General features: G+C 36.9%; 1 protein-coding gene across 3 annotated transcripts in view; it reads right to left on the bottom strand.

The window, feature by feature from the left end:
- FTO (FTO alpha-ketoglutarate dependent dioxygenase) overlaps window positions 1–27759 on the bottom strand; it is a 257550-nt gene that overhangs the window by 124622 nt on the left and 105169 nt on the right. For all 3 annotated transcript variants that reach the window (XM_063334325.1, XM_063334324.1, XM_063334323.1), the window contains one exon: window positions 16919–17043. In XM_063334325.1, coding sequence (XP_063190395.1) covers window positions 16919–17043 — 125 coding nt within the window. The remainder of the gene's footprint in view (window positions 1–16918; window positions 17044–27759) is intronic.

The following is a 27759-nucleotide window of genomic DNA, read 5'->3' on the forward strand; positions in this document are numbered from 1 at the left end:
TTCGGCATTACATAGAGTGAGAATCACAACAGAGGATGCACACAGGACAAGACAGACGAGGATCATTTTCCTGCCTAAACCAGAGTACAAATTCCATACGACACGGACCATACACTATTCTCCCAAATGCTCCCACAATCAGTACATGATCAAGAGCTTAAAATACATCGTTATTAGTTTATTATAACTACTGTTTCTATTACACCTTCTAATAATACACAAAGAATATGACTAGAAGAGAGATGCATTAATATAATACAATCCTTCAAATTCAAAAATGGAAAAGGATTAGTACCATGGATGCAGGGATGGCAGCGTGAGGGGGAAGCTGACAATGGAAAATTTCTGAAAAAAACCTGCAAAACTTCCCCTTTGGGCCTTTGTTGAAAGCATTGAAATCTGTGGGCAAAATATGAAGTGATTACTTTTTTAACAGAATATTAAATAATTTTGTTAAGTAACATTTCATACTATTTTACTACTATATTACTACTATTGTGACACGTCAGGCATACTATTAGCATACATAGTTTTTCCATGAGGGGAAGAAAAAAAAAAAGGTTTCTATACTGAAAACACAGTACTGTAACACACAATCTGCCTAGTTTATGAACTTATTAATAAAAAAACCCCCATTATTACCATTAGAAAAGCTGTCTGTCAGTCAGGTTCCAGAAGCCACAAGCATATATGTGTATGTTTACAAAACATACACAAAGCATGTACATATATTAATATAGAACCATAGAATGGTTCGGGTTGGAGGGGATCTTAAAGATCATCTAGTTCCAAGCCCCCCTGCCATGGGCAGGGACACCTCCCATGAGACCAGGCTGCTCAAAGCCCCATCCAACCTGGTCTTATACATGCTTTTATAGATTTTTATATTTATATATTTTCATACGTTTTTATTATATATGCTTTTATAAGGAAGGCTATCAAGCCTTTCTTAGCAGCTCTGTAATAAATGAAAGCTGAGACACATAAACACAGGTCCTTAAGAGGAAAATACGAAATATTAACAGACTCGAGATAAAACTGTTAATAACACCGACAGTGTCCCCACCACTGTTGACTTCCTTCAAATATCACAAGCCTGAGCTCCTGTTGGGAACTCTGTCCTTAAGTACATGAAACTGTTATCCCTCTCTGCCTAGAGAGAGAGAGAGAGAGAGAGACTTACTGACTACTAATCATCAAGGACCATACAAGTTACACCACTGTTAGAATACCTCATTCCCAATGTGGCTTAGTTCCACGTACATAACCCTAGCATCACCTCCTTTCACCCCATTATTTATCAGCAATTAAAAGTGGGATGTTAAATAAGAATCACCCAATATTACGAGGCACAATTTAAGGTGATGCACAGCTACCTGAAATTTATGGGTACTTCCTCCCATGAGATGTATTCGACCACACAGGAAAAAAAAAAATCCCTAACCTATATTACTTGTAAAAGCTCATTACGTTCACGTTCTTCACTGTCCTACAATCGAAATAATTATTACAAACAACTGTCCCCTAAAAGTAAGCTCAGAGATGCAGAATTCAATTGTGAACCATCTGGTTTTAGTTTTCTACCTTCCCGCATCGGTGGTGACAGTAGTTATACACTCTAAAAGTTTTAAATAATTTTATCAATAGACACAGCATTCGAGTAATGAACCCCAGCAGTTTCAGCTAAGATATTTTTGTATTAGAAAAGACAGATGACTCACGAAAGATAAGTGAGCATATCTGCAACAAACACATTACCACAGAATAACATAGGACATAAAACTTGCCATTTGCACCATTAGGTTTGCCACAATAAATGAGACGTTGTGTGTGATGTATAGCACAGGAAAGAAACCACAGCTGTTTGCTTCTGCAGAGAAGTACGTAGGTGCTCTGCACCTGAGTCTGCAAATATTTATTAAGCCCTTAACAGCGAGGTTGTGATGTTCAGAACAGCTACTGCCGAAAACCATTATCTATGGATAATTAACTATGTCAGGACACTGAGGTCCTAACATGAGGTCCTCATAATTCCCCACTAAGGGAAAGACAGTACAACATTATTATAATATATTAGTAATATTTAATAACAGGATCATACTATTTGTGTTTTAATAATGAAGGCTGAATACCATTGCAAGGTTTACATTATTAGTAGTTTCTGATGGTGCGGTTTAAGCCCAGCTTAACAAATTCTCAGGTTTTGTTACTACTAAGCAATGTGATATGCCAACAAACAGGACAACACCTAATTAGGAAATGGTTTTATTTGTAAATAAAGCATTTGTGCCCTTGCAGGTTTAATTATTATTAATGCACTTTTCCTACCATCTGCCAGCAGAAATCTAAGCTTATAGGGAAGAAAAAAAGAAATGGAAAAAAAATTCTTGTTTTTTACTTGACCAAAATAATTCACTTGAACTTTGGAAGCCCTTGCATTTTTTTTCCAAGCATTTTTAGAAACAGCTAGTAAAAAAAAATTTTTTCATCACGCAATAAAAAGGCTTTTTGACACACGAAGACAAAAGCTTCAGGCCGTTTATTAATACTACTTCCTACTGTGTTGGGCTTTGTTTTATCTCATAATTAAAATCACACCTGAGCTGGGCCATCTGTGAGAGTGTATTAAGTTTCTTACAAAACATGAAAATCCTTTCATTTTTTCCATAGAAATGCCAATAAATCTTGTAGGGTTTTTTTTTGGTACGTGACACAGAAAAATAATATGCTTAAATAAAGGTCAGGCTTTGAGCAAAAAAAAAAAAGTGAGCAGGCAAACAAAATTATTTTTCTGTATTCATCATCAATTGCGCCTTATAATAATGGATACATTTTAAAAAGTTGTACACAAACATAAAAATGATACTGCTTTTGTTTTGATATTTCACAGTATGCTCTTTTCTTAATTTCTTTTGTAGGATAAAAATAAAAATTAGTAAAAATTGAAGGATTGGTATTTTCCATATCAGTTGGCAATTAGAGTACGCAGAAGAGGTCAGTCGGCACTTTTCAAGATCAGCAACGATGTTAGCATGCTAACGCATATGCTTACGGGTCCTACTGAGTAAAAAAGAAAAGTTATGTATTTCATTAATGTAGATACTTATAACGTTCAAGGGTTTTGTGTGTTTTTGTTTGTTTGAGGGGATTTTTTTGTCGTTTCTTTTGGTTGGTTGGTTTGTTTTAAAATTCATGCTAGAAGTCAGGCATAGACTTAAAAGTAGCTTGCTCTGAACACTGCAAATTTAAACACGTAAGTGATTCTATTTACTTTGTTGCAAGCTATATTCCTTCAAAGAGACTACATAAATTCTTGACATTACCTTGCTAAATGCTTTTGTTGAGCCAGGAACCGAACACATACCAACATTTTGCTTTTTAATCATGTAATTTTAATCACACAATTGAATTTGCATAGTATTGTAGTAGTCTAGCAATGCTACTCTTAAAGTTTTAAACTCCTCACACAAACCAAATTATAAAATGGCTATCTTACACATTGACAGCAAATAGATCAGAAGTCCCTAAAACAGCAGTGATTTTCCATCTCAGAGTAACAAAAGAGCAAAGTATGGGAATTTTGTGAAATAAAAGAAAGAAATTATTTCCCATCAAAAGGTACTCTATTAGAGTACAAGAAGAGAGGTAAGCTGTACTGATAATTTGCTTTCTTGGGTGAACTGAGTGAGCAAATGCCCAACTGCATGCAGTGCTCCATTGATTTCACGAGGTTCAACACGCACAGAGGTCTTCCCATGTTACTGGAACTTATAATTAATTGTTGACAAGCAGAAAACTTCAAAAATCATTAAAAATTATTATTTCTTTATACATTTTGAAGGACCAAGCATCAACATTGATCTACACAAGCTACCACTGGTTTAAATCCCTTTGATATTTACCTATATTTGAGGTACAAAATTATTTTTATTCTTAGAAAATCATCTGGCTAATAGTGCACTTAATTGGGAAACATATTTCATTTGAGTTTGTGTTCTTTTAAATTACTGCTGTTACAACAAAAAAGGTCTAAGTTCTGTGTGTCATAAATAAGACTCTACAGCCATAACCCCCCCTTTTTTTTCAAATGTTTTTTTTTGAATCTAATGACTATCTAATACTGAGGCTATTTTGAAAATTCATTTTCTTCTTGGGTTGAGGATATAAAAGAACATATTGAGTCATGTTATGCAAGAAAGAGCAACATTTTTTAAAGTGTGTCTGCCTGTGACAAGTGAGTGGTCTGGATCCAACTCAAGCTGTCCTCTCTCCTGTTATTTTCCAGCTACTTTAATCCATCTTCCTAACAAATAAGTTTGCAATACTACATAGTTCAATCGCTTTCCAAATGCAGTTTTTCCCTATTGAAGTTGGCCAAGAGCCAAGAAACAAGGGCACTTTATTCTGAAAAAGGTTTTCTTATTCAATTGCACAAAAAGGATTTCTTATATTTAAAAGAGAATTACTTTGGTAATGACCATTTTATGTGCCAAATTACAAACCATAAAGACTTCTCCAATTGGATGCGTCTTTCTGCAGCAGTGTCACAATAAAAGTCTGAGATTCTATTGTAAGAAAATGTGAAGGATATTTACCAGGACCTGTGCCCTGATTCTCTTCTCCTTTATACTAACTCGAATCAAGAGAAACTCCCAGTGATATTGCAAGGGTGTAAAATCAATCTGAGAAGAGATGATTACGACAATGATAATCCAGATACTTTCACATGATTTTAAGCAAAATAAACGTTACATTTTTGGATACTCAGCAGTAGTCTTATCCCTTTAGAAACCAGTATAGGATATTAAAATTCTCAAGACTTCTTTTTCCCTGTCCCCAGCCTTCTCTACCTACACAAATTCACTCAAGCCTTAGTGAGAGCTGTACTACAGCACCCGCAGACACCTCCCAGTTATGATGCAGAACCATAACGGGGAAGTACCCCACAATGGAGGGAGTGCTTTGGCAATACTGATGGATAATTTTTGGATAGTAATTGACATCCTACAGTGGAGGAGACGTAGATGGCCAGGTGAAGCAACCCCTCATTAAATGGTACGTGCTAGCAACAGTTACCATTTCCCCCCATCTCTTCTGTGAGAGGCGAGAGGAAAGGATGAAGACATTTTGACTTTGGGAAAAGAATGGACCTCTAACAGATAGCACAAGGTCCATTTACCGTAAATTGCAAGGGAAAAGCAATAATGAACATACATTAGAAGTGTACTAATTTGCACTCTCCAATCAGCCTTTTTCCCCCCCACTTTACAAACATATAGAAGGCCCAATTTATAAAGTCAGCATTATTTTGAAAATTTTTTCTTCCCTGTATAATGAATGATCAAAAATAACTGAAGCTGAATGAAGACTGTGAAAACAAACTAACAATATACATTTAGATGCATTATCCTTGCTGGTTTTCATTATTGTGTTTGTTCATTTTCTCCTCAATTGAATTCACAACATTTCCTCATTCACAATGGGTCTGTACATTCACATCTGCACAGCGGTTGCCTATGGAAATGCGTTAAGTATCAGCTTTCAGTGCTCCTTCTCAGATGCCCTCCCAGCTGTAAATGAGGTTAGGAAACAACACTGTAAACACAGAAGTCCTTTCAAAAGGTAAAATAGTGGAAGAAAGAAAAGCCTCTCAGGACATTTGATTTCTGCTTAGGTTTCATTCTTAAAGGAGCTCTCAAAGCTTGACAGCATTTAAAACTATTGAAATACAAAATATTAAAGGAAGGAACATCAGAATAAGGCATTATATTTTTATGGTAGTCTTGTATTTTTGCTATGAAGAGCAGAATAAGGCATTACAGTAATAATACAAGTGTACTCCAAAAATATAAACAGCACTGAATGCCAAGCTCATTGTTCTGAGTAGCAGGTTACTTTCTTTTTTTAAAGAAAACAAGTGTTTGCAATTCCTTCAGCAAAAAAAACCCAGGACACTCACACGCAGATGTCATAAATAATTCCAATATAAACTCATGCAGATTTATTTAATGTGAAACTCCAACACAAATTACTTAGCAGTGAAGTTGCGCCTCCTCGTATTGTGTATGCAAAATAAAAGCGAACAGATGTGCTCTTCCAAACCACGCTATTGCTACAATTAAACCAACAGTCATTTTACAAACCAGCGAGCTATTTCACATGCGTCTGTGGCGCTAATCGTCTTTTCTCCCCTACCCCTGCCCAGCAGAACGGCGAGTTATTTATAGAGTTATCTATCTTGCACTTTGCAGATGATGCCTAACATTATGACAACAGTGAAAAGGTCTCCGTACCTGCCTACCTAAAACAAGTTTCTGTAAGGTAATGAATAGAGACAGCTTGGGGACCATCCACCTGCGCTGCCTGCCTTTTACTGCCTGCAAAGTGAACCCACGAGGGACCGGCGGCAGGGACTTGTCTGACAGGGCCAGGACAGCCTTTCTCCTCGGTGACAGCCCGGGCCCAGCCTCCTAAACCTGACCCACCATCATTCCTTCACAATGCAGCAGCGAGGCAGCTGACAGTAGCAGCTGCACCTCCTAAGCGAGATGGATGGAATTTTCATAACTAGTTCCCCAAGTTACATTTTACCTTCAAGATAATTTATGAGCTGCTGTGGAGCCTTGAAGAGACAATATGCTTGCCATAAAATTAACTGTAACAGTCTTGTAGGTTATAATTAACACTGGGAGGGTAGCACCAACTGGATGAAACACATGGCATAATTGATGGTGAAACTAGAAATTAAGGAAGCTAACAATATCATTACTGTGCACATCACTTCAGCGAAACCTACGCTTTCCAGGGGTTAATGACAATCCCCTCCTAACGTACACATTCTGACAGGGAGTGGATGAGTGTCACAGCTAGGAGGAGGCAGGTTTGCTGGCAAGGCCACCTTGCACCTGGACTGATGTATATATTGTTTTTTTTGCCTGGAAGAGATATACATGTCAAAGCAGCAGCACCAGCACCTGAACATCTGGCAGCAGGCACACTGCAGCTTAGAGATAGATGATTGCTCAAGCCTCATAGAATATTTCATTTTCTCTGTAGCCGGCATACTTAATGGCAAAGAAGGAAAAATCCTCTGTGAGATTTCACTTAATGGCACACATTATTAATTTAAATGACTTGAGCAAAGAAAAACATTTTAACTTTATATTGCCATAACTTAGCAGCAAATTAAGATATTTTTTTTTCCCGTCGGTGTATTATCATCTTGGTTTATTACATTAGCCTTAGAAACATGCAGAGCAATCCTTTTAGCATCTTGCCTGTCAAGGGAATACCAAACTGACGATGCAATGCTAGTGAGCTAGTTAATCAGAAATAATATTATAAACTGCTACCATCTTTGGGAAGGAGAACATGCAATTCATCTACCTGTATTTAAGACTCTGCTCTCTAGCCAAGGCTTAAGGAATCATTACTGTAATGTATTTATTTGAATCTTTCTCATTTTAATGAAACTTTTTTTGTTTTTGTCCCTGGACAAGATATGTGAAAATGTACAGATAAATGATGCAACAGTGTCACCTACAGGCAAGCAAAACAGTTTAAAACGTTCTCTAACATTGCACCCTCTTACCTCTCCAATCCCCTTCCTCCCCTCTTTTCCTCTCCTCCAACCTCCCCCTCAATCCCTAACACACATATCTGGGTTTTGGGGTTATCCATATCTCCAAATATAAAAAGATGGGCAAACATCTAAAATGCTTTCAGAATGGCCCAATATAAAATAATTAGACCTTATATTTAGTAAACTATGCCTTAAAATAAACATGCCGTACAGCTAGCAGTCATCTACGCTGGAGTGGATACATTGATTACCTCACATTTCCTGAGCACTTGCTCAAATCCACCTTTACTAGGTGGTCAAAAATAATTCTGATAAGAATATTTTTCAGAACTCAGGAAGACCAAATGTTGATGCTACTAAATATGAGAAAATAAAAATGAGAAAATGTTGACTTGCCCAAAAACAACTGGCAAAAATTTTAAGACTATTGTCTAAACTTGTACAAAAAATGCCCTCCAGCATAATTTACAGCTAAATCTAATTCCAGCACATCCACAGATGGAATGGATGGATCCATTCAGTTTACCCTTGTAGAAAGAGCAGAACACCCTCTTATTAGAAGCTCTTAAAATTCTCACAACTCTCCTTTTTCAAAAGAATACTCTTTTCTCCTAGTATTGCTGCTTTCACTTTAATACTCGATAGCGTTTTGAGAGCTGTTAACTGTTTCTCAGTTAATCTTTTTGATACAACTCAATATACCTTTTTGTTTCAATTGTTTCTCTCAATTTCTAATTATATCACTGATGTTCCTTTAACACCCTTCTCATCCCAGAGTCCTGTCTGCTTCACCACTAACCCAGGCTAGATAATCTCTAGAATACAGCAATATGGAATTACAAGTACTGTGAATTACCAGTAAATTGGGGTGTTGCATACCTCTAGAAGTGTTCTCAGTCGGCTAAGCTACTCAAGTTATAGTAGGATTTTCCTCTGCTAGCACTACGTATGCTTTAAGCACTGGTCCCATTTGGGGCTGCTGTTATTAATCAAAATAAGACAAAGAATGTGAAAACAATGCATGCTATGTAACAGGTTCCCAAGTTCTCTGTTTTTACAGATCATCTTAAGCATAAGACATGCCAGCTTCCTTTTTTAGTTAAACATCATCATAGTTTACAATTTCATAATTCCATAGCAATGATACATTAGGAACTGAAAATGCAGACAAAATAAACAGAACAAATAATGTAGCCAAATTAAACTGTTTAAGTGCCCAAAATATCTCATTAGTAGTAAAAATAAGAAAGTAAATCTAGTTCTATTCTCCAGTTCATCTTAGTTTCTCTGATGAATTGATACATCTCCAACCATTCTCTGACCTCCCAGTGCATTGCGCTTTCCCCTCGTCCAATGCTATAGACATTGTCTAGCGATTTACCACGGTGCTCTCACCAGCACAGGATTATCTGTGTAAATTACCATAACTTTTAGTGCAAACTGCAGAGCAATGCAACGGACTGACATCCTCTTTTTGCCCACAGCCAGCCACGATATTCTTTGGCTTTCCATTAACTCACAACCGTGGTCTAGACTGCTTAGAGCATTGACAGCATCTTGCTCAGTTTCTACATCCATTTAATTTTTGGCTGCTCCGAAAATGCCAGCAAGGGTACCAATTAGTGTCAGCTGTAACAGTTGCTTTACGTGATATACACACCTGCCTACTAGGGTTGGAGAACCAATGCATTTCACATAGGCCATCAAACATAGATACCCAATGGGAATACTCTTTGGCACTATCTACCTGAACCATAGTTGAACCGCTGACCTGAAAACAAAAGGCTTTGTATTTCATTACCAATCCCTGGAGCCATCAAGTTCTATATATGTGGAAAAACTTTAATAACATAAGGCTGACAGCATTTAAGACTTAAGTCATGAACTTACGTAAGCATCTGCTCACTCATGCCTCACGCTACGACACGATAAGCACACCATTTGGCTAGCTAAACCCTTTATGTTACCCTCTGTTTTTTCTGTGTTGGTAATGTATACAGATTATTTAACCCAGATCCTCCAAATTAAATCTATTTAATTCAGATTTATGACAGATAAAGCTGTGACAATAATGCTACGAACAATATTAACAATAAAGTCCTGCTTGGATAAGGCTTCTATTATTTTACAGAAGAAAGAATTCTATCTTTAGACTTGTTTAATTTTAAATGTCTAGTTTTAGGCAAAGTTTTAGTTCATACTAAGTTTGTAAGTAGTTTTATGGACATGTTACATACTGTGACATTAGCACATTTTGCTGAAGGCAAAGGAAAGTATGGATTGATATTGCAGAAGAAACCAACCTCAGTGGATAAAGCTAAATAAATCTATGATAATTTTTCATTCTCTGGACCAGTCACACTTTATAACCTAGGTTATAACACCAGCTCTTTAGCTAATATGGGCAGCTACAGAGCACTGGACAACACGCTGAATTCTCCCGTCTTTTCTCCTTTTCCCCTGCCTCTGGCAGACACCATTCTCTCTTACAGAAATGATGACAGCTGATGCTAATGCTACTTTGTGGTTCAACTGTCTGACAATGTGGCTAACACTTTGTCTCCACAGATTATAAATTTGTCACCTCTGTGATCTATTCAATCTCCAGTATCCCGCAGTCTGTAAATGCAATAATCTCCATTTCCAGCATTCAGATCTCCCAGTGGTAGTAAGCAAATCATTGTCAAATCACTGGAAAAACAACACTAACTATCTTTCTAGTACTGCAATCATGAAAGCTTACATAAATAAGGAAATGTCACCCATGCTGACTTTAAAAGCCTGTCCAGGAGAAATGAAGTAAAAAAAAAAACAAAAAAAAAATCATCAAATGTAGTCTGATAGAGTGCAAAAATTCTGTATCACTTTTTGTTTTGGAAACTTTAATTGCACTATAAATAAGGACTAAATTTGGAAGTGTCACTGAATCATCTTTTGAAAAACCTAACGTAACAAGAAGAGAAGCATGAAATCAAAAAAGGGAAGTGACAAAGAATTTTGATTCAGTAGTTACTCGGGTATGGGATGATGCATCTCTTTAAAGTTTTCAGAAATGGAGCATTAAAACTAAACTAAAATGAGAAGGTAAACCCTCAGAGTAAGCAATCCCTACGAAGTACCTTAATGAAAAAGTCTGACACATAAAAGCCACACACAGAGCTGAAGTTCTGCAACTTTTACTAGACTGCCTTGTACTACCACTTGTTTTAAGTCCCCGCACCAAATAACATTTTTTGCACCATATTTGCCGTGTATATAGTGACATCACAAGGTAAGAAGCAGCATTTTCTGTAAGTAGCCACAGCTTGTAAACATAAAGTCTTTTCAAGGCTAAAGGGTCAAGACAGTTTCAAAGGAAATAATAGCGGTGGTTAAACAGCAGCATTTAATCAAGCAGTATTTCCATTGTTCTGTAGAGTACTTGTACCTATTGATCCCAAGCTTGGCTGCTTCAAAGACTCCTCAATGCGAGAAACACAGGTGAAAGGCAGAGGCGGAAAACAGGAAGGGTCACGAGAAGCAAAAGAAGCCTGGTAATAGGCAACTGGAGAAAAGTCAAAGGTCAATCAAGGCAGCTGATGTCTAAGCACAACTACAGCAGGAGAGCTGACAACTTCATTGAAGTCGCAGGGGTTTCTCCATTCATTTGAAAGCTGCAAGGTTGGTTTTCAGTCTGCCTCAAAGCATCTTCCTGATTAACAGACAGTAGTCAGCGTTACCATTGAACTCACAATGCACATTTACTTTCAGGAAAACTGGTTTAGGTTACATACTGGGTGCCGAACACTTTACTTGTCTTCTTTTAAAGAGCATACACACACACACGCAGAATATTCATATCAAAGAATCCAAATAGAATCATCTCCCCCCCCGCCGTGATTTCCAAAATGATGAATCAAAATTTTTGTCCATGTTTGTTGCCAACTCACTGAATACCCATTCCAGCTAACATATTGTCCAGGGAGGACAAGTGTTACAAAAACTGCACTGGAGATCATGCAGCTGTGTGTACTGAGATCCTTACGCATTTCAGAAACATGGATGCTGGATTCCTCAACATGGAAAAAAAATAATCTGTCATTCTAATGTTACACAAAACCATCACAAAAGTTTTAAACAACCCAAATATCCAAACCCTACTCTCTGGCAGACTGATACCGTTGCAATTTGTCTGTTAAATCTATGGAACTAGCGTAGCTCTCATTGCAATAATTTCTGAAGAGCTCACAGTTTTCCATATATTTATCATCATGGCACAATTGTGTCAGCGTAAAAAAAACTCAGGTATTTGTGAACCAGTCTTTCAACAGGTATTACCACATTTCATTAAAATACTAGCATTTAGTGAGTTCCTGGAAAATACAGAAAGTCCATGACAGAAGGAAAAAAACCTGCTCCAATTTTGCCAAAGCCCATCCTAACTTCCTGACTTTTCTGCTACAGAAGGAGGTATGTTCCTTCTTTATGTTAACACCACTTTCTCCTACTGGAGCTAAAAAGAGTAAAATCTACCTCAATTACCTTCTTAGATATGATGTAAAATGCCAAGGTATAAAGAGGTAAGGCATAAGAAAAAAAATTAACTTTTTCTTCAAAACAGAAAATAAAATATATAAAAGTGTTCCTGTTTGTACCTCATTTAACATGCATACTATTTTAGGATTCCACACTCATATTCTTCATTGTTCTTATTATAGAACCGAACAGCATTATCACAGATTAGGACTCAATTGTCACACTAGGTACTTATAATTTCAATTCCTATATAAATATCCACATAATAATCCAGATTTCACTGCTGAGAGATAAGACTATCTCAGTAGTTTGATAAGCGTTCGCTGTAGCTAGGAAAAAAACCCAGCCATACCTTTACATTGTTATGTCAAACCTGTGAGATCTAAGAAAGGGTTTGACAAAGGCAAAAACCACTATGGAATTATAGCTTGAGTTTGACTTGAAACCTCAAACTCAGATGATTTGCTGTAAGAGGTTCTTTCTTGAAGTGTTGTACAAAGATGGAGGAATACAGCAATTCGAAAAATACACAGTGATCTGATCTACAAAATGTTACGGGTTGTAGAATGACCTCATAAAAATAGATGTTTTTCATTGTGTTATTTCAATGAGCCAAGGTTTTAAGCTATTGATTCTTACAAGATATACTCAATTAACACTTTTCTGCTGTTTATCTCATGAACCAGAAGAATTTTGTGTTTACTTTGGTCCAAATTATTTATTGAATGTTTATTCTGTTTTCACTATGTCAATTTGTCATTACATGATTACTTAGAGAGAAATTAAGATTTCAGAATCTGGCTAAGTAAGACAACTAAGAAAATACAACCATCATAAATAATTTAATTTTTCTTATCCAACTTTTCACTTCATTATGTCTTCCTCCAAAACTTTACATTTTACATTACCTGGTTGAATTTTCCCTAGTAGAAGAGGTGCAACTTCACTCAGGGAAATAGCAAAATGGACATCAGAGTCTATGTCATAATAAAACCATTTCAGACTAATCAAATTTTTGCATGAAAAAGACTGTTTTAGTAATGGTTTAACTAACCATGTTTTTTCCTCGCAGTTAATAATTTCAATGCAGCTAAAAATTATCCTTTAGATTAATCTATTGTTCATTTCTTGATGACAAATTAGATTGGTAGTATCTATTGGTATCTATAATAAAAACATAGCAAGAAACTACTAGCAATTAAGTGCAGTACGTCATGCAAGCATTAAAGACAATATTATTATAACATGATATAAGTTCCATTGGCAGAAATAAGAGATAATATTTTTATTGAACTATAATCCGGTTCTCTTGGGCATTTACTGATCAGGTAAAGTACAATATTCTCTCTTGAAATTCAAGTACCTTTTTTTTTTTTTTTGGCCAAACTGTTTCTTTAAGATACAACAACTTTTCTGCTTCCGTTCAAAAAGTAAAATAAAAATTGTCAATAGCACCATCAACAGGGTAAAAATATTAAGGCCTTTTTTAGAAATGAATCAGGTGCAGATATTGAACTGTACTTTTTCATCCTTTGTCTCACTTTTCAAATGATAATTTCTTCCACAGCCACCATTAAATCTTGATCTATTCCAGCTCTCTGTATGGGTCATTGATTCTAGATGTACCATGGTTATTTTTAAATGTTTCCCTTTCGTAGAGAAAAAGAGGGCTGTCTAGAGCCAGATGGGTAACTTCACACTTCATTTATCAAACCCAATGCATCAGACTCCACCCTCTCTTTCCCACTATTGCTGTTAAATTTCCATATAATTTGGTAACAATTTTCATTATCATACAGTGACCCTAAAAAGTCTATACAGGTTTGCATGGTTAGTCCAAAATTCACAGCTGTTCCCTTTACCCTCTATTTGTTACAGTAGAATCTAAGGTTCCCCCTACTTTATAAGCTGAAGAGTGACCTTCTATAAGCAGAGGTCAAGAAGGGGTCAGTTCAAAGGGCTAGAGCAGCTCTTTAACAGCTATAACAACCTGTCCATCAGGCACTATCATGCAGAATAAACAAATCTGGGGCTTTAGAAACTCTGGACCATTTCTGTTAACACTTAGAGGACATTCACTGAGTCCTACCTGAAGTATTTTGGATCACTACCACGAAACAGAGAACAACTTGAATCCCTAGAAGGCCTGCTAAGATACTGATGACATCTTTGAGTCCAAAGTCTATGAAATGACAAGCCATAACACTAAGTGCACTACAATGTGTTTTGGACTGTGTTTGGACCTGAAATAAAAACTTAGAGAGTAATTTCAGTTCGTTAGTATGCAGAAACAAGAGTACAACTTAAAGCGAAAATGCAAGGACATGCTTTAAGCAGGTAGATACATATCAAAACAGTTCATATTCCTTTCCCTGAGAAAGGCTAAATTTCTAAGAGTTGAATCAATTTGTACTAATAGTTCCCAGCATGTATTTTTTTTTTATTTAAGGTGCCAATGACACAAATAAAACCCAAGAAAGAACAGAATGCCCACATAACGCTAGAAAGACCAAGTGCAGAGTAAAGTTTTTGCCAGCTGCCCACCCTTCATTGACCTAAATTTCTTGAAGTTGTACTGTTCATAATGTGCTCTCTAATGCACAATGTAAGGTAATTAGAGTCATCTGTATTTAACTTCCAGAGGAAAAAAAAAATTCTATTATCTAATCTAGCTGATCCCCTGATAGCCTGTTGAAAGTAAAATACTGTAACCTATTGCCTGCCCTTTGACAAGTGCTAATTATTTCCTGTCCAAGCACATTTTTCTCATGTAATTCCAAAGTACACAATAGACTGATCTCTAAAACATGGGCAGCCCTGCTAGTACCACGGCGGACGTTTTATAACTTTCACCACCGTATGCTTGATGGCTACCACAGTCAGTGCTTCATTCCAGACATCTAGCTGAAGCTTTGATGAAGCAAAGTGAGGTGTACGGTAACAGTCTGTTTATGCAGATCATATGGATGAGACTCTCAGATAGGTCACTGGGATGGGAAACATCAAATGGAAAGAAAAAGGATTATGGATATTTAATACTCAAAGGACACTTTCTTTCGGAACTTTCAAGGCACAATGCTCTTGAAATTTTCTTTCAGGTGTTTAGTTTTAAGGAGGCCTGCACTTTGTCTGCTTGTGCCTTCCCCCCCCCCCCGCCCAGCCCCAGAACATCAGGGGTTGTCTCAGAGAGCAGACTATGGCTACAACAGCAACACCAGCTCCAGCCTCCCACTACAGTGTGGGCAGGGGCCAGAAATGCTGTAACCACATTACTTTTAAATAAGTCCTGATTGCCATGATTCCTGATGACTTCGTATATCAGGAAATCGTTGTTAAAGTAAACGAACTCTAAGAAGATATTCCACTCATTAGAATTGTTTAGCCTTTTCCTATCTCTACGAAGCTTTCTATTCAGGTTCACAACAAAGATGCATGTATCCCACAGAAAAGCCTTAAGTGATTTCCTGTTTCCAATGTAGCAAAACTCTTTGCATTGTTTAGTAGACATGGTGATGGAAGGCAAAAAATAAAAAAAACACCCCAAAAATCCCTTAAATTCCTCAAAAAGGCAGAAACAAGAAAACACATGATAATACAAACAATATTGTAGACCCACCTTACTAAGCTCTTTTCCACTCTGAGATCTTAACTGATTAGTACACAAATAAACATCCCATACTCCTAAGAATGCAAAATTATAAAACGTATCCTCTAATTTGTATAATAATTGCTACTATGTAATAACATTGAATTTTTATCTAAAGCTGCTAAAATGTTTCAAGTCCACTCACTGCTAATTACTGGAAACAGCAAAGCCACTCAAGTGTCAGATCCAATATCTACAATTAACTTTTTTTAAGTCAAGCTCACAGAATTTTCAGGAACTTTCCAAAATCATATACTAACAACCACAGAAGAATGCCTTAACTGGAACATTTAATGCAGGTAAAAAAATCATGCCAATTAAGCACTAATAACAAAATCTCATTAAAAATACTTTTGACTAAAAACTGTATTTAATTCTAAGCACAGGACATCATCTGGTTTTAAAGGAAAACTGTACATTTGGTAGAAAAATTTCATAGACTGTTAGACATTTTATGTAAATATCAAAGAAAAAACCCAAGAGATTATTAAATGAGTATAAATCTGTAACTTTTAGAAATAGATGTGAAAAAAGGTGGCATCAACTCATTTAGCAGCTAAAGAGAACGACACAAGGCGGTACATGCTGGAAATTCTCTTTTTTACATTCACACATTTCTGAAAGAACCAGAAGTATGATGTAACTGTAGTTTCTGAAATGCATTCATTTGATTACATTCTAGTAACAAACTTTTTCAAACAAAACCATAAACAACTTTTTAAAATTGTTAACAACATCACCTGATTTATTACCATGGCAATGAGTTCAATTTAAGAACTCAAGTGTAATAAACTGGTCACATGATACGAACTCTAGCAAAATGTACATTTATGCCAATCTCACCCAACACGACCCAGCTAACACCAGTAGGACACTACGAGAAAATGTGAGGATCATCACGAGAGCAGACAAGAAGGGTATCTATTAGCACGGCATAGCAGCAAGCAGTATGGCTCGTACTATTAGCAATGTAAGGAAAACGTCAGGGCACTTCAGTTGATACCTATTCCATTCCAGGAAAAATACTATTTGAACAGTAAAAATTGTGATTTTTTTTTTTTTTTTTACATGTCAACTTGCCCCCCTGCCCCCACCGTCCAAGTGGATTTATAGGAGTATATTTGATGTACTTGTTTCTAATTTTATTATCTCACTATTTTTCTCAAATTTCTCACCTTGCTGTCCATTCTTTACGCAGCCTTTGTCGCTCAGTAAGAACTAGCAAGAAGCAGCTGATGGTTTCATTCCTTTGTTCCTCAACTTGTTCCTCTTTTCCAACTTCAGAGAGGACCAGGCTTGTCTTAAAGGGAAAAAACACATAAAAATCAGAATCTAGAAATAGGAAACAATGTGTAAAATTAATAAAAAGCCCATAAGCAAATAAGGACAGTAAATCAATAGCTTTTTTTATTACAGTTCCACTGCTGACAAATCAATACAGTAAATGATGGTTAGAAATGGCCACCATATATTTGGTATTTAATCAATGTACATGGCACATAAGGTAAACCTTAAAATCTCATTGCTTTAAGTAACACAACAAGACATCGTGCATTCTAGCTCTGATTTTCTTGAGACATAATTCTTTTCTAAACATTTTCTTGTATCAAATCACATCAGAAATGTTTCCCTCAATACAGCATTCTTTTGGGGGATTTCCCCTTCGATCCTTGGTGAAGCTAAAGTAGACAATACCTGTTTGTATTGTATCTTCTGAAAGGAGTTTCTGATGATGTTCCCATGTTAACTTTATCATGATACATTTCAAGTAAACAAGCTTTAAATTATGGAACTTATGTAATAAATTAAAAATGGCTAATATATATATACACACATATAAATATACATACACGCACACAATTGTATTTAAGTCATCATGGAGTAGGATCACACCCAGTCTCTGCAGACCAAATGCTACTGGCCTTCCCAAATGTGGTGTCGACAGTTAACGTTGATGTAACTGAACTGCAGATGATCTTGTTGTCCTTCTTCCACCCAGCAAGCTAACTCCAACTCCTTCACTACGTCTTTGCCTTCAACTACTAACTCGCCCACCATTTTCTCGTCTTCTTTCGCCTACACTTCCCTCTGTCTGCCAACTTGGGAAAGAAACAGCACGCGCTGATGCTCATGCTACTAACACATACGTACATCAGTGCACACGTGCTGCCTCGGTGTGCAGCAGTCCAACCACAACAGAGATCTAGAGTCGATGCTGCAAGTCTTTTCCTTCAGTGAAGATATTATATATGCCTTTCTCACCTTAACCAGCCACTGATATTCACTTAGTTATTTTGGCTATTCTAACCTTCAGTCACATGTTCTGCAAACGTATCAAGTATCTAAACGCTTTTGGGAAGGCTGACTGAATGGACAGGATGCTTGCAAAAACCTAGGGTTTTTCACAGAAAAGGAGGCCAAAAATGTGTTTCTAACATGAGCAGCTATCGAATTGAGTTTGAAAACACATTTTAAGTACCACGAAGAGCTGCAATTGCTGCTCCCAGGATGGCCTCTCTTATAGGAACAACATGACAAAAAGACATGGCATATTACCTCCTCCTCAACTTCACATACAAATTATATTCTGCCCTGACCAAATGTACACCCATTAAAATTCCTCTGGGGATTCTGTGAGATAAACGGTTGTTATTATCTTCAGTTTGTGAAAACAGGAAGATCTATCCTTGGTCTGACAGAGTGTTTTTCAACAAGAAAGAATAATATGCAGATTATACACTTAAGCTATGTAAAGGAGCGGTAACATAGCTACCAGTATGGTGGTTCCAAGAGACAAGCATGACGTAAAATAATTCTATTACACTGACATCAGATGACAAAGAGCAAAAAAGTATCTTCCCCCCCGCCTCCCAGCTCTATCAGTTGGCCTACCAAAAGGCATTACCCCATCATATGGGACTTACACATCAAAAAGAACATTTTCTTGTAAAAAACCAAAACGTTCAAAACTGTCTATACAGATCACATTCTTGACCCTGCTTTGACATTACAAAGCAAACAAAAAGCCAGAGAGTATTTTCAGATAAGGATTCCCTGACAAGGGCTTCCCTTGCACTGACCTACAATGTCTTTTCCACTTGCTCTAATATCTGCCAACTTCAACATTCCTGATCTTAAACCTCGCTGCCAGCAGCTGCACAGTTTACAGCAGGATTTGATAGAGGACTTCAGCATATGAGAACATACACACAAGAGGAAGATTCTTTAACTGATGTAAATTAACACACCTTGTCATTCAGAATAAATATACTTATTAAGGCTTTAACTTTTATATTTACCGTGTGCAAGACTTGACACAGCACTATAACTAAAGCTTATCTCTGTATTACAGGAATATCAGACCGTAGCCATACAGCTAGGTCACAGTACACCACTCCCTTTCAAAATCCTTGGATGGCTTTATTAATCCTAATGGGACAGGGAAATCCACTGGTGACAGCGTAGAAGACTGTGGAAAAGCCCCAAGTTTAATGATGCTACGTCTCAAAGAGCTGAAAGTGTAGTTATTTGCAGGCAACAAACATCAAGATCCCACAAATAAGTGATTCCCAAAGCGTAGGGCATGAAGAACTGATCGTTCTAAAGAATTTTCAGTTAAAATCTGATGAAAAAATGATGTGATTAGAGTCTTATCAGTGAGAGAAAATAGGTGACCAGTTCTCCAAGTATTCACAGTGACATAATGCTTTTGTATGAATTCTGATGGCCTGTCCAAACCGCAACTTTGGTACTGAGTTCCACTACCTAAAGTCCCCTCCATCTACAGGAACATAATAATTCAGGAAATTGAACATAATTTAATTTTTAGTGAGAGAACAATTATATTGCTCCAGCCTTATGTTAAAACTTTTCATCAATGTGGTGAGGTACACATTTCAAGTCAAACTCAGAGTTTGACACCGACATCATAAACGCTTCTTTACTGAGCCCCTTGAGTACGGTTGTAGCTACCTGGAGGGTGAAATAGTACTATTAAGCAACGTACAACAACAATACGTAGCAATTGAACTGATTTACTTGTTTTCTGAGTGCTGAGGGCAGTAAGGTTACCCGAAACGCGAGTGCAGACCTTGATATGTAGCTTTTATAGAGGCATTTCTTAATAACTTGCTATTCTTATCATCTCAATAAAAATCCCAAATCGTAACAAATAAAGCAGCATTCTGGGTAAAATAATATTATAAAACATGTTCCTTTGGAAGTTTTCTTTACCATGTAACTTGTTTGGGGATTTATTTTTAACAAGGGGATTCAATATATATCTTGACTGATAAAGGTCAAGGGTTCAAGAAACTCGGTCAAAGATGTTATCAGCTGGGAAAGCCATTTCCTCACATCAACACTGATAAAAATCCATCAGAAACCCAGCCGATACCACCCCTGCTCTAAAGGGCAGGAATGACCTTCTTTTGAACATCACTATAGTTGCACATCCCATCAAAGAAAATCTGACCTTGTGTCTCAATTCTTTTAATGTTCTTTAATGACAGATAATTGTCTGCAGAGGCCCCCTTTGCCCAACGCTGAGTGAAGCCTTCACTTTTCTGAACTGGGCTCAACACCGACTCCGTGTTTTTCAGCACACTTGGGACCGCAGGACAGGAGAATAAATAAACAACGTCACCAGCCCTCCAGCCTGTCTTATCTCATCCTTGTGTTCACAGAGATTCTGGAGGGTGGTAATGTTTACAAATTGTTGAAACTTTCTTTCTTCTGCTTCCTGAGCTGACAAAAACATATCCTGGACAACCTAAGCAACGAGATTACGCAAATTGCTTATCACTTGAGGGAAGCAACTTCTTGTCTCATTGGCCAGCACCTCTCCTTAATAAGCAGTACTGTCAATATTTTCAGCAAATCTTCCCCAATTCTCCTTACAGATCTATCAATGCATTTAGGATATTTCCTTTTAAATCCCAAATAGCACGGTCTTAAAAACAAACACACAACCCACCTCTCAAAAAATCCCAACGCTATATACACACATATATAAATATATAGCAGTTGCCAATCCAGCTTTTTTTTTTAACTATGTTAAAGATAGTATTTAGGAAATGATACCCTTTACCTTCCTTCATGTTACAGCGGCAGAACTAAATCTACTGACATACCAGGCAACAGCCATCAGAGCATCTTCTCTTATCACTAAGGAAGCAAGGTACTAAGATAAGATTTTAAGAAACCAGTATCTCATTCCTCTCATATCCACTGACAAAATATATTAGTGACGTGGGACTGAATGGAAACTGTTATAATCAAGTCTTACTATTCACTCAGGATACCCACTCAAAATTAGGTACCTTTTATTAGTCTTAACAGAGTTAAACTAGGTATTGTAACAGGATTACAAGGATATTTTATTTTCTTAGATACACAACAGAAGAAACTATATTTCAACATGAATAGGACACTACCCTGCTTACCTGTAGGTATCCTGAGTGATATGCTGACATGCTTACAAACAAGCAAAAAACAAAACCACCACCCAAAACCAAACAACAAAAAAGCACACAGTAAACACTCAAAAACCCACACTGGTACATCATTAGTCTTTTAAAGCCGGATTTTCTTTCCTTCAACACAGACCTCTGGAGGAGCCAGGCTTAAGGTTAGAAACATTGTATAGCTGGAGACATGAAGCCTGGTGTTCTGTCAAACAAATTAGCCTTCAGTCTGAACTAAAGTGGCACTTGGGACAGTTTGTCTCTTGGTCCCACTTTATTGGGTCAACAAATCAGATTTTTCACTCTGAGTTAAGATTTAATTTACTCACCACCAGTTTAAATAGGATACGCTTCTGAATCTTTACTAACCACTTCTACTTTAATATAGCAGTCTTCTCTCAATAATCAATAACTAATACAGAAAGAAAAACCATAAAGTGCAGAATGTGTAAGCAGGGCTAAAATTTTAAAAGTCATTCTGTATCTTGTTATTTTTGTGACTTTATTTTGCTCTTAGTGCAAAAGGTACCCTGATCAAAGCCTGTAAAACTAGAACACCATGTCTTTTAGAGGGGGAAAAATAATAAAAAAAAAGAACCTGAAATCTATTAAGCCATGTTAATTTAACATGTCATAACTTCTATGTGATAAAAAAGCTAGTAATTGCTTACAAACCACTGCTCATTTCTTCTTTACTTTTAAAATTTTTTATTTAAAATATGAGCAAATGCACCGATTTTCATGGATACAATGGAAGCAGACAGTATGGTTTAAGTTATCACCCAGTAATTTGGGCACATTAAACCCAATTCTCTGCCTTTTGTTTATTAATCCACTATGCCAGATATCACAGTTTCACTCAGCAACCCTCATGTTTTGGATGATATTGAAAAATGGCTCATGTTTGTCAAAGAAAGTTAAAAAAAAAAAAAAGAAAAGAAAAAAGGTAAAGAGGAAAAAAGTGTTGTTTATAGAAGCCAGCTGCTCTGGCTTCGGCGCCAGCAGCTCTTCATCCTGCTATTTTACGCTCGCAACCCCCACTGCCCCCACTGGCACAGGTACAACTAAATGTTGACTTCAATGCTTCAGAGAGCACTCAACTGATTCTGTACATGATTAATTGCCAAAGACATGGCTGACCATATGGAACAGAGAAAGCATCAAGTAATTCATACTTCTGTATATGATCATTTGGCCCCTGTTGTTTTAATGTACAGGAAAGAGCTAGTATAGCACAGACCTGGTGTCTTGCCCTTGACAGCCCATTAAGAAATCTCAAAGCACCTAGTTGAAGTTATGCTGTTGGCTTTTCAATAGCAGCCTAATAAAACAGAAGCAAAGCTTTCCAACTAGTCTTAAATCTTTCACATACAGTACATTAACCACTGCTGCTAAAACAACTGGTTTCTTATGATAGGAAATGGGATTTGATTTCTAGCCTCTGCATACTTACTGAAAGCCTTTTTCTGACCTTTGGAGGGTTTACAAAATCATTGTTCGTTTTTCCTGCCATTTTCCCAGTTTCTTGCCATGGTGATCCTAATAGATTTGTTTAAGGTTCGGTACATTCTACTCTTACTAGCTGTTATATGCAAACTGTACAATGAAGGTAGGCTCATGGGAGCTGAAAGGAAAGAAATTGTTATTAACTGTTTTCTTCCTGAGAGTCAGGGAAGTCACTGCAACATCTAAAAACATAATTTACTTTTAAAGAGCCTATAAAACAAAACAAAAAATTCCTGAAAAGACGCAATATACTAGTGTGCTTTCTTTTATCAGACTGGAGACAAATCATCAAATTTCATTTGAGAAGGAAGGACAATTTATTTCAAAGCTGTAGTATTCTCAAGGATGTCTGACACTGAGCTCAATGAAAAGAAAAAGGTGCAGACTTAGAATATATGTCAGTATCATTAACTCCTTTATATTAGTTTTATCTACCGTTAACAACTTTTCAGTCATACGCAGTCAAAGAAAAACGTTTAAATAATGTTTCCCTGTCAAGGCTCTTAAGATGACAGTGCTAAAAAGCTAATCCCCATCCTCACAGATCTCCTGGCAGTTTTGACATATCTTGGCAAGGATGTACTTGCTGGCACCTTCCATTAGAAAATATTTACATGGAGTTTTCTTGTCTGTGGATTTTCTAGTTGTCTAAATGATCCCCACGGTCTGAAGGGCCTTATGTGGGAAATCCTAATCATTGGACATTCATCAGTGGTAATTTCCCAGGCTACTGAATTAGAGCTAATACTATTAATACTCCAACTGAATACATAAATAATCCATAAGCCAACATAAAACTCCGTAACTATTCTGGTTATTGATAGAGCACTTCCAACATTAAACCAGTCTGTCTTTGAGTCAAATATTATGTCTGTATTTAAATAAAATATAAAGGAAGAGAGTATTTTATGAGACACGTGATCTTTCTATTTTTGTAGGGTAAAAGAAATGGAGGCTCAAGTTGCTGGTGTGAAACCGTCGCCACGAAGATTATATATTCTCCCCTACCATTAGATTCAATGGTGCGCTAAGCAAGTACATAACGCAATTAGAGGGTGGAATGCTTAAAGTTAAGACATATGCTTAAGCTCTATATACAAGTCTATATGCATTAAAATGTAGGGAGCCCTGCCTCTCTTTGAGGTATTCACTGCTGACAACAAAGGATGAATACCTGACTTGATCGATGAGTAGTTCGACCTAGAAAAACCTACAGAGTAGATCACTTAGACATTTCCAAAGCAACTTTAGGTCTTGTCTACACTAGAAAGTCATACCATTTAACTACACCTGTGGAGCTAAAGCAGTACATTTTCTAGCTATATAAGTTTAAAGGCCATAAATTAAGCTAGGCAGAGTTTATTTGGAAATAACCATTACCTTTATGCCTATATAAGCGTATTTGTATTAGGGTCTTGAATCATATATTTAGGAAAAGGAATCCAAACAGAAGTAACGACCGAGTAATTTTTGGTTACTCTGGCATGCCAAAACTGAATTAATTTCCAGTGGGGGGAAAAAAAATAAATATCTTTCTCATTGGATGATTCAATGCAGTTATGATAGGTCTCTGAAAGATTTTTCAATCCTTAGTTACAAAGGAAAAAAAAAGTATAATGATCAACACTTTCAAAATATTGTTGCTGCACTAATCAGTTTGGCAATGTTCTAAAGGCAAAAGTATAACCCATCTCATCACGAAAGAGCAATGGAATCACTCAAGTTATTTGGAATAAGAGTGGCTTAGCATCTTCAGATGTATGGGTGAGTGAAAGGTTACCCCTTAGCCACATTCTCCCAGAGCTTGGCCCCTCCACCTCTCAATCATCAATAGCACAAAGACCGAAGCAGGCCTACCATGCATAGTGGATTATATGAAGTGTAAAACATTGTGGGGAAAAAGCTTTTGAAAGAAGTCAGGAAAAAGAAATCACGCTTGCAAGAAGATCCAGCTGACAGGCTAGTCCCTAACAAGTGAATATGTTTGAAAACATTGTGAATGCAAGAAAAGAACACGCCTTTTGTTTCCAAACCTACAGTGTGTCTTTACCCCAACTGTTGCCTGCATGGCTGAACATATGTTTTCTGAACAAGAACTGAAGCAGAAAGTGTTCTTTGTTATAATTCACTCCTTTGTATACACCTCCCTTTCCCCATTTTGGTCACATGCAAACAGTAGTTACGCTGAACACAAGTTCTGAAGGACTGCACAGCAGCGTATGCTTCAGTGGTTATTGACTATTGCTGAAATCAGGAGCTAAGATGCAATACAAGACTCACTTCACCAACGCGCACTCTGGACAGCTTACATTTTGCCATACTGAATGGTGCCGAGTACGACCTGCACACGTTCACTTCACCAGCAGACAGAATTTTCAGCATCAACAGTTACATGCAGTTCTAATAAGCACTGAAGAATCATACAACAAATGATCTTATGTGTTCAAAAGAACTCAAAAGAGTATGCTGTAATTTTCTTAGCATATCAAAATTAACATCATCAGTTATTATGAATAATTTAGGGAGGGGAGGGAGGAGAGGAAAAAAACGATGGGCCTCAGACAGAAGTAGGTAATGCCATCTTACAAAGACTGAGATGAACTCTAGTTTGAATTAAATACTCATACAATTTTACTAATTCTAATGAAATAATTCTACATGTAAGGAAGGCTTTGCTTTGATTCATCTAATTTATACTGAAGCCCTAATACGGTAAGCTACATACAAGCTTCTCTTAACATATTTACAGATGCAAACTTGTATCAAGATCTCCAAACTAGACACTTGGTCCTTGTAGCGCTCAAAATACAAACTGGAATCACTAAAGTTAACATTACTGGTCACATGAAAAATTATTTTTAAACATCCCCAAACTACGAAGAAAGATGGAAAACAACGAGTGATAGATTCTGAACTCATTATTGCATTTTTATTTGTGACTATTTTTTAGTGTTTAATTACATATTACTGATTTCCTTGAACAGCGCATCTTAGCATCTATTTAGTATGGAAAAGCCTAGAATACCAACATTTCCCTCCGACCTCTGAAGCCACTACCTGTTGCCATCAAGCCACTTACTGCCTTGGCCACAACACTTTCTAGCACAATGTCCAATAAAAATATAGTTGCACAAAAATTTGGAATGCATTCTCAATGTCATTAGTTCCACTGAAATAATTTAAAACACAGCAAGCGAAGTTACAGAATGGGTTAAACACTGCAGAACGAAGAAGCTGCAAGCCACAATGAAATGAAATAGCAAGCCACATGTCCAGAAGTGCCTGTGGGCATGCTTTGTCTAAGAGCATGCCACAGCAGAATAGCAATTCAGTACATATGCAAGATAACCACATACAGCTGAATCGTATCTTCAAATGACATTAGGGTTTCAATGCCTTTATCATCCGCACAGCACCACATGCACCGGGTCGGTGGATATCCCTGTGAGAATGGGACTCTCATCATGTCATTTCAAAAATGAAGTTTTGTCACATTTGGCTCAAGTAACAGCTTCATTACCGCCAGTGACACCACAGCACACCGTTATGAAGATTTAAAATTCATAATCATGTAAGTGCAGTAGTAACACTAACTGGCATGGCAAAAGGAACAGAAAAAGAATTTAGAGCACGCTCCTGGGAAGAGCACAGGAAATAAAACCAAAACAGAACCTGATATACTATATGTATTTAATATACGGGGAACATGCCATTGTGAAGCAGCAAGGAGGACACTACCACCCATTGCTAGAGGTTGATCATGACAACGGCATTTGGAAATATACTTCTTTGCAACCTATGACTCTTGTTCTTTAATTGAAAACTAGGCAATCAGATTTCAGTGCCTTATCCTCCTCCTGTTTTGTTACAGTAAATAACTACATTTTTATGTAAAATGTGTGCTAGGCACTTCATATATAGGCCAAGCAAATGATGATGACTTGCTGTTGAACATGTGCAGTGTAAAGTGCACAAACAAATGCAATTTACTAGCAAATTAAGAAAATAGGGGACAGAGAGGAGAAGATACAGAGACGTTTACCAATTGAACTCTTATCAGTTGCCCTAAATATGTACAGTCACTGTTTCGGATGAATTACTTACAGTAAATATAGATACCTCCTGGGAGGGCAGGCAACTACTCATTTTTAATTCCCTTGCATTCAGAGCATGGTTAGGAAGAAAGTTTTGCACGTGTCATCCTGACTTATTAGACCATAAAGCTACATAATCCTGTAATATATATATGCGCCACCTATATATGGACACTAACTTCCCATTATGAGTGATAAAGGGGAATATATCTTACAAGTATATATAGGCAACACAAGTCTTACAAGAAAAAGAGATAATTGCAAAATGAATTCAGTAGTCCAGATACACCTACAATGCTAAATAAGGCAATGCTTCATTATAATTAATACGTCTGATCAAACTTACCAACCTGTGGGCTCAAAAGAAACCTACACTTTTTTTTCCCCAGAATAAAAAAAAAACCAAACAAACCCTCCTCCTAAATTAAAGAAAATCAAACCCAAACTCTGTCTTATATGTGTATGCCCATATACGCTTCATCATCTTGATACACTCGGTTGCCTACCTTCATCGTACCAGGACCTCAGTAACATTTCTTGCTATTTACTGTTCTTCTGAACGCAATAGATCTGTAAAACCTACACTTCATAAACCTGTTAATGCACACTATAGCCAGGTATTGATTATTCTATTTTGATAGAGTTGTGTTCCAGTAAAAGACAACACCACGCTTCCTGGACTTTAGGTCTGGATTCTGCCCGTGTTTTCTTTTCATCAGAGAGATCTAACATCATTGCTATATGGATAAGAAAAATATCAACATGTTAATTGTCCATGCTATCAAAGTACCACTTTTCTTCCATTAATATTCCCTGATATCCCACATGGGTTTGTTTTCACTTTATTTTGATTTTGGGGAAGGATTTTTTGCTCTGTTTCACACTCTTAGGAAGGGAGCAATAAAGCACTCAGTAATTAATTTATCTCCTCAGGAGAAAGAAAATAAAAGG

This window comes from Chroicocephalus ridibundus, chromosome 4 (genome assembly GCF_963924245.1).
Source record: "Chroicocephalus ridibundus chromosome 4, bChrRid1.1, whole genome shotgun sequence".
NCBI classification, from domain to species: domain Eukaryota; kingdom Metazoa; phylum Chordata; class Aves; order Charadriiformes; family Laridae; genus Chroicocephalus; species Chroicocephalus ridibundus.